Source organism: Dasypus novemcinctus, chromosome 25, assembly GCF_030445035.2.
Source record: "Dasypus novemcinctus isolate mDasNov1 chromosome 25, mDasNov1.1.hap2, whole genome shotgun sequence".
Classification (NCBI taxonomy): Eukaryota; Metazoa; Chordata; class Mammalia; order Cingulata; family Dasypodidae; genus Dasypus; species Dasypus novemcinctus.
In genome coordinates this window covers 62,223,154-62,237,543 of record NC_080697.1, presented here as the reverse complement: position 1 = coordinate 62,237,543, position 14,390 = coordinate 62,223,154, and the positions used below count along the sequence as shown (strand labels likewise).

The 14,390-nt window shown below is 36.8% G+C and overlaps 1 protein-coding gene across 6 annotated transcripts in view; it reads left to right on the top strand.

Moving 5' to 3' along the window:
- The window catches only part of FZD3 (frizzled class receptor 3), a 128,687-nt gene that overhangs the window by 75,673 nt on the left and 38,624 nt on the right, over positions 1 to 14,390 (top strand). For 3 of the 6 annotated variants that reach the window (XR_011647418.1, XR_009183512.2, XR_011647419.1), the window contains exons 5-7: positions 2,287 to 2,435; positions 5,702 to 5,935; positions 10,497 to 10,950. Coding sequence is in view for 3 of the 6 variants with exons in the window: in XM_004454788.5 (XP_004454845.1) it covers positions 2,287 to 2,435; positions 5,702 to 5,935; positions 10,497 to 10,710 (597 nt within the window). In the remaining 3 variants the exon portion in view is untranslated. Of the gene's footprint in view, positions 1 to 2,286; positions 2,436 to 5,701; positions 5,936 to 10,496; positions 13,212 to 14,390 lie in introns of those variants that run through there. The other 3 variants (XM_004454788.5, XM_058288079.2, XM_058288077.2) reach the window with 2 other exon arrangements.

Here is a 14,390-nt window from a genome sequence, read left to right as displayed (position 1 = left end):
AAATTTTGGTCATTTGGTATTTTATTAAGATTGTAGGATTAATCAGACTAATTGAATTTAATATCTTTGAAACATTGAGTCTTTACATTAGAAATATGGAATATTTCTCCATTTACTCTGATCTTCCTCTTTGTCCTTCAGAGAGTTTTATAGTTTCTTTATCTTTTTTGTTAGGTTTATTTCCAGATGCTTTATAGTTTTGTTTGATATTATAAGTGAAATTGTTTTTATTATGTTTTCTCCCTGGTTATTGATGATATATAGGAAACTATTAGACTTGTATATTTATCTAAGCCAATTTATTGAATTTTCATTGTTTCTGTTGATTTTTCAAATGATTATTTTGAATTTTCTGGATAGACTTTTGTGTCTTCTTTCCCAAACCATTTTTGTTTTGTTTTGTTTTGGTTTTGGCATGATATCTTACTGAATTAGTAGGACTTCTGGAATAGTAGCTTTATTCTTTATAGCTCCAGAGGCCTGATGAGCAGATTACTAGAGCTATTTGAACCTGGAAGACACTCTCTTGTAGTTTTATCAGTTTACACTGTACTAAATGTATTCATAGAATAACTAAATGGAGAGGAAATCATTTCTTAGCTAGAGAGTAGGACTAGATGACTTCTAAGTGATTAGTGGAGAGGAAAGAGAGAAGAGAGGAGTAGTGACTTTAAGAACTTCTGTATGGGGAAGCAGATGTGGCTCAAATGACAGGGCCTCCAGCTGCTATATCAGAGGACCCAGGTTCTATTGTTGGTATCTCGTGGTGAAAAAGAAGAAGAGGAGGCATGCCTGCGCAGTGAGCCAGTGCCCACTTGGTAGCCAGTGCCTGCACGGTGAGCCAGTGCCCATGTGGTGAGCCAGTGGCCACGCAAGTGAGTCACACAGCAAGATGATGATGCAACAAAAGAGAAACAAGGGGAGAGTCAAAAGTGAAGCGCAGCAGAGACCAGGAACTAAGGTGGCGCAGTTGACAGGGAACCTCTTTCTATACAAGAGGTCCCCAGGATTGAATCCCGGTGAATCTTAGGGGAGAAAAGACAAGAAGAGAAAAAGAGAAATAGATACAGAAGATCACACAGCTAATGAACACAGACACACAATGAATAGGAAAACAAACAATGAACACAGACAGCAAAAACAGCAGGGTGGGGGCCGGGGGAGGGGAAAAATAAATAAATCTTAAAAAAGAAATAATCATTAAAAAAATTTTTCGTATGGAGCATAGCAGAAAAGGGGGGGAGGGGGACAGGCAGTAGCTGGCTAGGAGGTCCAGAAGAAAGTGTAATGTCATTTTAGGAGAATTATCATGACTGGGTATTATAGAAGCCAGGGGAGATAACAATTTTGTAAAATATGTTACCAGTGCTACATACAAGTAAAAATAAAAAGTGAATAAAAAAGAAGCCATTATATTTATTACTTGAGGAATTTGTTTCTGATCTGCTTTAGTGGTTCTTCATCTACTGCTTCTTTACTGTTAGATAAATAGAAAATTTGTCAAGAATATAGATTTGAAAAACAACTATAAAGTTGATCTAATATATATAAAGGATGTTGTACCCAGAAAATGAAGAATATGTGTTATTTTTGAGCCCGTGAGGAATATTCACAAAAATTGTCCTAGATCACCGAAGAAGCCTCTAAAATTTAAGGTCTCCAGCATCACATAGACCCTACTCTCTGACCACAATAATTAAACTAAAAACCAGCAATAAAAAGAAACTTTTAAAAAAACTCATCTGACTAGAAATCAGAAAATACACTTCTAAATAATTCATAAGTTAAAGAGGAAGCTTGAAAACCACCAGCAGAGTGAACATAAAGTAGGTAAAAGGAAGGACAAGTTAAAGATAAGAACAAAAATTAATGAAATGGAGGAAAAAGGTTTTAATTCTTTTCTAATTTCATATTGTGATGACCAATGATAGAATTAGTAAGATTGGCTAATAATAATTTAGATAGTATTTGAACCACTATTCCTATTCATTGTTTGTTTTCTAAGTTAGTAATCTTTTTCTTTGAAAATGTTTGATATCAGCTGGTAAGAAAAATAAAGGATTTAAAATACAGAATATAAAATATTGTCAAATTTTCAGGAGTGTATCTTTTCCATGTAGCAAAAAATTTACCTATATAGGTATAGAACCTTATAAATGAAAACCTCAAATTTGTAGAATCAATTATATTTCTATTATTTATTTTATTTAAAAGATTTATAGTGGGTTTTCTTAAGTAGCAAGTTCTTTTTATATACTTGAGATGTTTTTATTTCCCTTTTTGTAGGTTACTCACATGAGTCGCCCGGACCTGATTCTCTTTCTGATGAAATACCTGATGGCTCTTATAGTTGGTATACCCTCCATTTTTTGGGTTGGAAGCAAAAAGACGTGCTTTGAGTGGGCCAGTTTTTTTCATGGTCGTAAAAAAAAAGAGTAAGTTGAAATAAATGATCATCATGTTCACAAACTTCACATCTACATAAAGTTTTGTGTTGTTTATGTTGAAACTGTTTGGATATGGAGGAAGTAGTCGAACAAGATTATAACCTTGTAAGCAGCTACCAGTTGTGATCAACAGAGTAGCATGTCTTTTTTTTTTTTTTTTTTTAAGATTTTATTTATTTATTTAATTCCCCCCCCTCCCCTGGTTGTCTGTTCTTGGTGTCTATTTGCTGCGTCTTGTTTCTTTGTCCGCTTCTGTTGTCGTCAGCGGCACGGGAAGTGTGGGCGGCGCCATTCCTGGGCAGGCTGCTCTTTCTTTTCACGCTGGGCGGCTTTCCTCACGGGCGCACTCCTTGCGCGTGGGGCTCCCCAACGCCGGGGACACCCTTGCGTGGCAAGGCACTCCTTGCGCGCATCAGCGCTGTGTATGGCCAGCTCCACACGGGTCAAGGAGGCCCGGGGTTTGAACCGCGGACCTCCCATATGGTAGACGGACGCCTTAACCACTGGGCCAAAGTCCGTTTCCCGAGAGTAGCATGTCTTAATTAAAAACTAAAACTTATTTTCAAGTAGAAGCAGTGTTAAGGTCTGTTCCTGTATTAATTCAGAATATTTGAGGGAAGGCCAATTCTTACGAAAAAAATACAAATTATACTTTTCTTAAAGTTAAAAATAAATAACTCTTGATATTCCTATGAGGATTAGTTTGTATTATCGTCTGTTTTACAGATGAGAAAACATACACAGTGAGATTGAGTGCCTGGGCCACAATCACACAGATTTGTTGTTTAGTTAGATAAGACTTCTTTTTCCTGATTGTTCATGGTTCCTTCAACTATACCAAAAATGACTTAAAGAGGTGTCAGTCCATCATGATGTAGTACATATTAAAGCCAAAATTAAAAATGATACTAGTAGATGAAATGAGAAATTTAAACAAATGATTTTAATTCATAATTGACCAAACTGAATAAAAATGTGTATGGTAAAATATAAGACTTGCAGAAGCATCATTTAGGTGCATATTTTAAAAATATTTAATTTCTTGAAGGTTTAGTTTATTAAGCAAAACAGAAAAATAAGACCACCCTAAAGTATTCACAAAGGAAGAAATTATTTCAAACTTTTTACTCAGTGCAAATATCGTATGTACACCGTATCTGAGTTATTACAAATTCTAAATTAGTGGAATCCATATACTTATGATTTTACTTAACCTAGGGTCCATGAAAGATGGACTTGGGGGGATGGCTAGTCTATAAAACTCTAGGTTATATGTAAAATGTTGTGCCTTTCATGGGTTTAGTTTTCTTATGTGCTATAACTTAAATTTACTTTAGTTTTTGCCTCCCAAATAAAATCTGTATTCACTAGAACAACATTTTTTGTTACATAGATAAGATTAACAACAGAGATAAATTAATCACTGTTTTAAATTGACATTTCTTATTACAGTATCCAAGATTGCTACTAGTGATGTATTTCTCCTTTAAATACAGTTTTATAGGTCAGAGAAGGAAAGAAGGGGAACAGATCCTATAACAACAACAAAAATGTATTTCTTAGGTATTTATTCATTCTTTAAGAAAGTCTTTACTGAATGTTTCCTATGTACCATGAACTATTTTAGGATACCAGAGACTCAATAACCAACAAAACTGTCAAAGTCATTGCTTTCATGGAGTTTCCTTCTTTGTAGGGTTTACTCTGATTTGCTATGTATTCTTTGAAATTTTTACTATATTTTGTAATCATAGTAAAACATGATGCTGAGGAAAGGACTTGAATTAAACTTCTTTGGGCATGTCTGAACCATAGAAAACAATTCTGTAATAGGTTGTCTTAGAAATTCAAGATGGAGCTAACCCCAGGCTACCCTTACTTTTTGAAACTGGTTTGCACTCTCAAGGAACATTCTACCTGTTTGCAGCAAACCAGTGCTTGTGCAGTGAGCCAGTGCCTGCACAAGTGAGTCACACAGCAAGATGATGACGAAACAAAAGAGAGACGAAGGGGGAGTAGAGGTGAAGCACAGCAAAAACCAGGAACTGAGGTGGCACAGCTAACAGGGAAGGTCCACATCAGAGGTCCCCAGGATTGAATCCCAGCGAATGCTAGAGGAGAAAAAATGAGAAGGCCCGAAAGAGAAATAGATAAAGAAGATCACACAGCGAATGGACAGATAGCAAAAACAGCAGGGCATGGGGAGGGGGGCAGAGGGGGGAAGGGGGAGAAGGAAGGGAGAAATAAATAAATCTTAAAAACAACAACAACAACAAGCAAACAAACACAACAGCCAACTTATGGCAGCTGATGTGGCTCACTAGCTGAATACCAGCTTCCTACATACGAGGTCCCAGGTTCAGTCCCCAGAACCTAAAAAAAACACCAAAAACCCTATGCTTATGCCAATAATTCTGACAGTGATTGAAATATTATTAGAAATCTTCTCTTGAAATTATCTTGGTCAAGTCTTAAGATTTCTCTGAACCTCTATTTTCTTATCTGTAAAACCTTCAGATAAAGAGGGAACAAACCTTTACCATTTAAGGGTGGATTAAGTATTTGGAACAACAAAAAGTCAGTTTGAATCAACTCTAGAAAATAAGGTCAGCAATCAGGTCAGGTGTTTTTTTTTAACTTGCAAAGCAAAGTTCCAAGGGAACTTTCTTCCAAGGGAAGAAGGTATCCCTTTTTGGATGTCTCTTTCTCTATAATGCCTTAGAACATAAACCCGATTGCTACTTAGACATACTTGGTGGGATGTATGTGTATATATATATTTATTTATATATATGGCCATTGATAACAGAAACAAATCAATATTGCTTTTTACTAATCATTTTGACTTATTATTTCTTCTACCTAGTTTTTGATACTTTGTTTTTAGGATATATATAAACACAATGTTTCACCACTATTCTATATTTGGCTTCTAAGTCAATTAAAATGTAGGTTTGATTCCTGACTGTTGTTGGTTTTGTTGTGACTTCTGGCAAATTCTTTAATCCCTTAGAACCTAAGTTCCTCATCTATACAAGGGGAACCACAATATCTATTAATAAGTGTCTTATGTCCTCTTGTGGTGTTTTATTGGCATGGATTTCATTATATTCTTTCTTCAATCAACAATGTTTCTTTATATTAATCCTAAAGACATAATTTGGGGAGAAGTTAATTTCAAAAATGACATCTATGTTCATTGGGCTATAGGGCATGCTAAGCCTGTATTTTAAACTTAGTATTTTGTTGTTTAGGATAGTAAATGAGAGCCGACAGGTACTCCAAGAGCCTGATTTTGCTCAGTCTCTCTTGAGGGATCCCAATACTCCTATTATAAGAAAATCAAGAGGAACTTCCACCCAAGGAACATCCACACATGCTTCTTCCACTCAGCTGGCTATGGTGGATGATCAGAGAAGCAAAGCAGGGAGCGTCCACAGCAAAGTGAGCAGCTACCATGGCAGCCTCCACCGATCACGCGATGGCAGGTGAGTTTCATTATAGCCTAGCTCATTTCATGTGCTGAATATGATCAGGCAATTTAAAAAAGAGTAGCTAGTTCTGAAATAGAAGTGGAATCTTATTAAGCCTTTTGAACTTTTGCTAGGTAAATTTGTCCCAGATTAAGAACAGACTTGAAAGCCACAGGAGTTCAGAGTTTAGACCTCATGCAGTAAGCACTGTGGAGTCATAGTATATTGAGTAGGGAGAAGACAGAGTGAAAATGGTAATTTTAGTAAGATTAGTTTAGCAAACAGTTATGGAATACCTCTGTGTTAGGCACTGTGCTGGTTCTAGGAATATGAAAATGATTTTATATGATCCTTATTCTTAATAAGCTTAATAAATAAGCTTTTGTCCATTACAAAAAATAGTGTAGATCAGGGTTCTTAACCAGGGATCCGTGGACGGGTCCATGGAAAGATTTCAGGGAGTCCATGAGCTTGAATTGAAAAAACTCAACTTATTATCTTTATTTTCTCTGACCTCTGATGTTGAGTGTCATAGAACTATCTGTCACTACATTCTGAGAAGGGGTCCATGGGACAAAAAAGGTTAAGAACCCCTGGTGTAGATAGTGTAGGAACATGGGGTCTGGAATGATAAGCCTTAGTTTCCTCATCTGTAAATGGAAATAATTGGGAATGTTGTGAAAATTAAGATAATATATCTAATTGCCTATGTCATTAAGTACCTGATAACCTTCTATTATTATTGTAAATGAACAATTAAGTGCAGCAGTGTATGTAATCCAGGGGTTAGCAAACCTCTTTTTAACCACATTCAAAGATCCTTCATCTTTCTTGCTTTCTTTCCTTCCTCTTAGCATTCCTAAATGAGAAGCTTTCTTCTAAGTGCTAGGAATACAGAGATAGAAGCAGAAAAGTAAACAAAATAGGTATGAGAGGGAAACGGACTTTGGCCCAGCGGTTAGGGCGTCCGTCTACCATATGGGAGGTCCGCGGTTCAAACCCCGGGCCTCCTTGACCCGTGTGCAGCTGGCCATGCGCAGCGCTGATGCGCGCAAGGAGTGCCGTGCCACGCAGGGGTGTCCCCCGCGTAGGGGAGCCCCCACGCGCAAGGAGTGCGCCCGTGAGGAGAGCCGCCCAGCGTGAAAAGAAAGTGCAGCCTGCCCAGGAATGGCGCCGCCCACACTTCCTGTGCCGCTGACGACAACAGAAGCGGACAAAGAAACAAAAGCAGACAAAGAAACAAGACGCAACAAATAGACACCAAGAACAGACAACCAGGGGAGGGGGGGAAATTAAATAAATAAATAAATCTTTAAAAAAAAAAAAAAGGTATGAGAGAATTATATCCAAGTACTTTGAGGGCTGAGCCCAAAGAATAAAATCATCTACTTCATGGAAAATCAGAAAAGCTTCACAAAGAAGTTGACACTTCTACTTTAAAAATAATTTAGAGGAGGCAGTAGGGAATTAAAGATAAGGAAACAAAATATATAGTGGCAAAGAGAACGAGCATGCAGTTAGGTACATGGATCATAGCATGTATTTTTGGGTAATTGTAGGGGATAAAACCATGCTAAGGAATTTGGATTTTCCCCATTGAAGGCAGTGAGGAACTACTAAAGGTCTTTGGGCATTAGGGTGATAAAATTAGATTATTTTAGAGAGATCTCTTTGTTAACAGCATCAGAGAGGAGATTTTCAGTTAAGATCAGTTAGAAAGTTACTAATTTAGGAGTCCTTTTTAAGACACTGGTAAGGAGGGAGGGAATATGAATGTTGTTTTGTCATCTTGCTCCATCAGCTCTCCGTGTGTGCAGCGCCTTTCCTGGGCAGGCTGCACTTTCTTTCACGCTGGGCGGCTCTCCTTACAGGGTGCACCCCCTGCACGTGGGGCTCCCCTATGCGGGGTTACCCCTGCGTGGCAGGGCACTCCTTGAGCGCATCAGCACTGCGCATGGGCCAGCTGCACACGGGTCAAGGAGGCCCGGGGTTTGAACCGCGGACCTCCCATGTGGTAGATGGACGCCCTAACCACTGGGCCAAGTCTGCGTCCCATTAACTGTTTTTTACCTTTCTTTTGGTTATGATCTACTTTCAGCACATTTGTCTTTCCTCAGTTAAGTCTGCAGCCTCTGGAAGAAGAGAATTGGGTGACAGACAACTCTGCACACTCTGGCACTATCTAGTACAGTGCCAGGCATATATCAGGATACATATTTATTGAGTAATTAATGACTTCAGAAATAATGGGGTCATTTTCCTGGAATTCAGGGCCCAGGGCTTACAACAACAACCTTCTACAGGTGTTCTATAACGTATAGCATAACTACTCATGATAGGGCAGATCTGAGAGATTATAAGACTATGTTGGAGCTAAGTCTGAGTAAGGATTTTCAGGAACACCAGCAGCCGTCTCATGGAGATTATTTTCTGCTTCAGTTGGTTTTTAGGTTTATGTATAACACTATCTTTTTTTTTTCTTTTTTTGTTTTGTTTTTTTATTTCCTAACACTATCTTTTAGCCATCATTTTCTCATTATTACATGGTATCTTGGTTATGGGATCACACGCACACTCACACACATCCATTTCCCAATACTCCTTCTGGTCCAGACTCCCTGATAGATAATCATTGACCTTTGTGTTATATAAAATGAAATAGGCTTAGGTAAATACACCTACATGTGTATGTCAACTTCAGAGAACAAGTAATTGGTAGTTGAATGGGAATGGGTAGAAAAGGAAGTGGGTGAGTAGATAAGGAGAAGTTTTGAGGCATAATTCTAAAGTTCATTTCACCGAGTCCATGGACCTTGGATAAATTTTTTTTTTATTACCAGTAGTTCTTCAACCATTTATGATTAGTTTTTTTGCTGATTTTTAAAAAAAAATGGCCTGCTGTTTCCTCCTTATTTTTAGAAACATTGCTTAAAATTTAATATACTATATATATCAATAAAATTGATTTGTTAAGGAAAAAAGTTAATATACTAATTTAAAGTTATAAATTATATTCAATTAAGTTTTCTCTGAACTTTGTTATCCTAAATAAATACTTTTTACAAAGTGGTATATGTATGAGTGGGTTTGAACAAAAAGCATTTTGTACAAATATTTCTTGAGGTACTAGGGATAAAAAGAGAAATGAGGGAAGCGGACTTGGCCCAATGGATAGGGCGTCCGCCTACCACATGGGAGGTCCAGGGTTCAAACCCCGGGCGTCTTTGACCCGTGTGGAGCTGGCCCATGTGCAGTGCTGATGTGTGCAAGGAGTGCCCTGCCACGCAGGGGTGTCCCCTGTATAGGGGAGCCCCACGCACAAGGAGTGCACCCCGAAAGGATAGCCACCAAGTGTGAAAGAAAACGCAGCCTGCCCAGGAGCGGAGCCACACACACGGGAGAGCTGACACAACAAGATGACACAACAAAAAAAGAAACACAGATTTCTGGTGCCTCTGATAAGGATAGAATCGGTCACAGAAGAACAGAGAGAGCAGACAACTGGGGAGGGGTTGGGGGGAGGGGAGAGAAATAAATAAAAAATAAATCTTAAAAAAAAAGAGAAATGAAATACTGCCTGTACTCTGGAAGTGCTCACTTTAAAGCCAGAAAAAATGACAAACAGCATATTAGAGGTGTAAGCAAAGTACTAATACAAATTTTTTAAAAACTGGTTTTCATGACCTTGAGTGGCCTAGAGCTAATCTCACATTTCTCACAGCGAAGAGGTTTTATATATTCTTGCCTCCAATGGGAATCCATGAGTCAGGGTTACAGCAAAAGAAAATTTAACAGCTCCCATTGTGCTTTCAAGGTAAGTACAATGATGGAGGGAGAAGACCACTTACAATACACAGTGCAGCCTAGTTTATAGAACTGGAAAGCTGGGACCTGGATTATGGATACAGAGAAAATTTGCTTTGGTGGGAATATGCATTACAAAGCGTTAGGGCGTTGTTATAGGTATATTTAAGTAGATGTATCTTCTATGAAAGAGCATCTTCACAGCCTCAAGCCCTACTGAAAAGTACAGGTAGTTAATTCAGCTATTAACTGGGCTATCTAGAAAGAAACTGTCAGCAACATGTCATCATTGCTTGCCAGTTCATTTACTTATTTTTTCTGGTTACACAATTTCTCCTCCAACTTCATATGCTTTCTCTTCCTATCCTATTCATTTAGTTAAATTTGAGGTTGCTGTAATACTGATTATAAGCAGTCTTCTAGATTCCAGGGGCAATGGCTTATTCTATTGTTTCTTCTTTCCCTGAACCCATTGCCCAGAACTCATTCAAGTGAGAAAAGTACCCGTACATGACCTAAGTCCCTCTCATCATTCAGCTCAAATTATCTTCAGCTTCTGTCAATTTTATTCTGAAAGGAGGATCATCTCCACTTTTTTGTTATCCATGTCAACATTTCTACAGCATCGGTGAAATTTCTGTTGATCAAACGTTGTTTTGCATGTGTGCTTTCCTAATCATTTCACTAAATTTCACTTAAATTAGTGAAAATTAATAGTGCTGTTTTCTAACATGTTCTGCCACCCATTTCACAATGAACTCTCCTGTGTCAGGTATACTCCGTGCAGTTACAGAGGAGTGGAGGAGAGACTACCTCACGGCAGCATGTCGCGGCTGACGGACCACTCCCGGCACAGCAGCTCTCACCGGCTCAACGAGCAGTCACGACACAGCAGCATCAGGGATCTCAGTAGTAATCCCATGACGCACATCACACATGGCACCAGCATGAATCGGGTCATTGAGGAAGACGGAACCAGTGCTTAATGGGTCCCAGCTATGGTGGCAAACATGTGCTTTTTAAAAAGCAGTTTTTATGCTTTGCCTTTGCATGACTGATTGCTGTAACTCACTGTTATCATGCTTTCAGTCAAATGCAGACTGGGTCCAATGGAAAGGTTAACTTTTGCTTTTTATATTGCATCAAACTTGCAACATCAAGACATCTAACACTAATAATTATAACACCACAAAAATAATTCTAGGTAATAAAGAGATATTTGTCTGGTAAGCATTTTTATAAACCTACTCATTTTATATTTAGAGAAAACCCTCAATGTATGGTGATTGCTTTGTAGTGAACTTTCATATATATAATACAAACTTTTGAGTGATGAGATAGCATTCTGGTAGTTCTGTTATTAAAATTTCAGAATTAAATTTTCTATGCAAGGGTCATTTCTCAGATGATAGTAGGACTTTGTAGTTCTTTCCACTTGTGTGAAAAGGAACTGTGTTTTTTAAAATGTAGGAAAGTTTGATAAACTAGCAGGGATATTTTAGTTAATAGAATATAAATGTAACTGAAGAATCTGATTAGTTTATTGAAGGATTTTTGAAAAATTCTGTCAAAATATTCTTCATCCAGAGATATTCAGTATTAGGATTAGCAGTGGAATAAAAGCAGAGATGGACATTTATCCCTATAATTTTGCTGTTTTTATTACTTTTGTAAATATTACTTTTCCTGGCTATGTTTTCATAACATCCATATGCATGACAGAAAAATGTTAATTTGTAACCATCTTTTCCCCGTAATATTGATTCATTGAGAACTTCATGTTCAGATCTGTTTTGTGAAGGCATGTAGTGAGATAATTATCACACATTATAAGTTTTTTTTGTGGTAGCATAACTACAAAATGGCAAAACATTTTCTCTGTACTCATTGTGCTGTTTTTCTATAGTGAGATGTGATCTTACCAAAGCAACCAGACCTTGGCTTCCAGGCCCCTCTTAGCAGGGAGCTGATTGTCTGCACTCGCATTGCCCTGATAGCCTACAGCTCTTTCACCACACCCTTGTTTTCAGATTCTGGATCATTCTTGTTTACAGCTGAAATATAAATAACCTAAGTCTAAAATAGTGATTAATATGGAGTATTTGAAAAGTACTGTAAGTAAACGAAGCATGATTCGTCTCGCTGTGATAAATCTTTTATCTTAAAAATATCAACTGAAGATGTTTGGCATTTTGGCTTATAATGTTTAAATAATTTACAGTATGAACTGTGAACTTTGTTAGGCATGAAACTGATTAGAAGGAAAAGAAAAATTCTGGAAAATGTTGAAGGTGTTATGTAGAAGAGCATGTTTAAAACAAGAGGTCCTTAACCCTGACTGCAGGTATGAAACACTCGGGGAACTTGGCAAGGCTCAACATCTTCAATTAAATTCAGATTTAATTGGTTGGAGTGAGGCCCAAAGAATTGTTTCCTTTTTTCTTTATCTTCTCCCTTTTTTTTAAAGCTTTCCAGGTGATTCTAATCTGCAACCAGGTTTGACAACTACTATTTTAAACTAACTTCCATGCCCCCCCATAGTGATCTGATGGTGTCTTATTATACCATGTAGAAATCTAGCTGTCTTCAATAGTATATTTTTATATTATTACCCACAGTACAGTTGTTTTTCACTTATCATCCATTATAAAATACAGAATTCTAGGTCCTGCTCCTAGAGATTCTTTCTTAGTACGTCCAAAGGTGATAGGAATTTAAAAATCTATATTTATAAAAAGATCACAGGTGATTCTAATGCAGGCAATCCAAGAATCACACTTTGAAATACTTTGTTCTAGACTCTAGAGAGGCCTGTCTGCCGTATCCTATTTTTTTGATCTTTAACAAGTTAACCTGTCTGAGCCCAGGTTCCCCTATTTGTGAGTGAAGATAGAAGTTAATACTATCTACCTCACAAAGTTGTTGTGAGAACCAAATGAAAAAATCATACAAAAGCTCTTTGGAAACTGTAAAGCATTATGAAATGTAAGGGCTTAATATTGAGGAGTTAAGAGATCTTTTTGAGGACTACTATAGTACATTCCTTGACATACATTTAATTAAGTTGTACTTTTCTGTCTCACCCTTTAAGAAAAATTCCAAGATTAGGTACTGAAAAGTAAAAAAAAAAAAAGCTTTTCTCAGGCACAAATTTTCTGGAGTAATAATTTATTTCTTTTTTCTTTTAAGGTACATATATCTTAATGTGAATCATTACTAATTAATTCTTCACAAGATACATTTGATCATTTGACCCAAAATATTTTTCTTTTTATTCTCTTTTCATTGTCTTTCTCCTTGAAACTGGAGTTAGAGCTCAGCACAGGCAGAATCTGATTTACCTCAGAACTGGCAATTAATAAACCTTTTCTCCGAAGGACAGACTTATAGCAACTTATGTATAAATAAATGATTCGTGAGCCTTTTGTCTGAGAATCTCTCCTGACAACAGCATGAGAGAACCAAAACACACATTAAAAAATAAAAATAAGAAGTTAAAATAGAAGGTACCAGTTTGAGCTCAAAGATGTTGTCATCCATTGCCATCTGCATTATGTTATTGACTGCCAAAATGTTAGTTGGTTTTCTTGTAGACGTGGGCCAAGTGTAGACAGTTAAGTGAACATTGCGTGAAAATCTTAACTTTGTCTCCTGATTTTTATATATTTATTTGTGTCTTCACCAATTGTTGGTTATGTGTAAATATTATATTGCCCTTTCAGTTACTTCTGCTATTGTTTTATATTGTCCCACAAAATCTATATATTATTATTAGTCCATTGGTTTAAATAACATTATTTAGTTGGACCATGTTATTTATCAAAACTATTGCTTCAAATTAAGAATTTTTCTTTTGACGTGAGTTGAAGAGCTTTAGTAAAACTGAAGTCTCAAGTTTGAACTAGCTTAAACCAGTTTGAACAAGTCTAGACAGTTTTCTTACCATATGTTTAACATTAATTAGTGTCTTAATTGGCATATGATAATGTTTAGTGTTTTGTTTGTGTAGTTGACAACTGAGAAAATAATAGTTCTCTCCAAAATGTTACTATATTAGAAGTTTTTAAGCAATATGCTTTTTTAAATTCTGTAGTTAATGCAAAAGACCAGAGACCATGTTAGGCTCAAAACATAATTAATCTCAAATAACAACTGATTAATAACCCAACAACTAGCCCAGGGGCTAGTACATAGTAAGTTTTCAATAAATATTTAAATGAATGAACAACTCATCACACAATTCATTTTTATCACAATAGTGAACCCCTCAGTTCAAAGAATTTTGGTGTTTCATAATTTAAATTTAGTGAATGATGTCTCTGCTTTACCAGAATTACATGTGGCAGGTAATAAGAAATAAAGTACTCCAAATGAAGCTTCTTCTAATTAGAGCAACAGTCCATTGCTACTTTAATTAAAGAAATATATATACATACTTATACCAACATTTCATGTTAATTTTAAAAGGTAAACAAGTGATTCTTTGTTAGCAAATAATTAGGCTCCTATTGGTCTCATGTGATGTTAGATCTTTGCAGACCAGTGGGTGGATGAATATGCAAGCAAACTTTTTTCTTTTTTTGAGGTACCAGGGCCAGGGATTGAACCCAGGACCTTTTTTGTGGGAAGCCAGCACTCAACTGAGCCACATTGGTTCCCAAGCAAA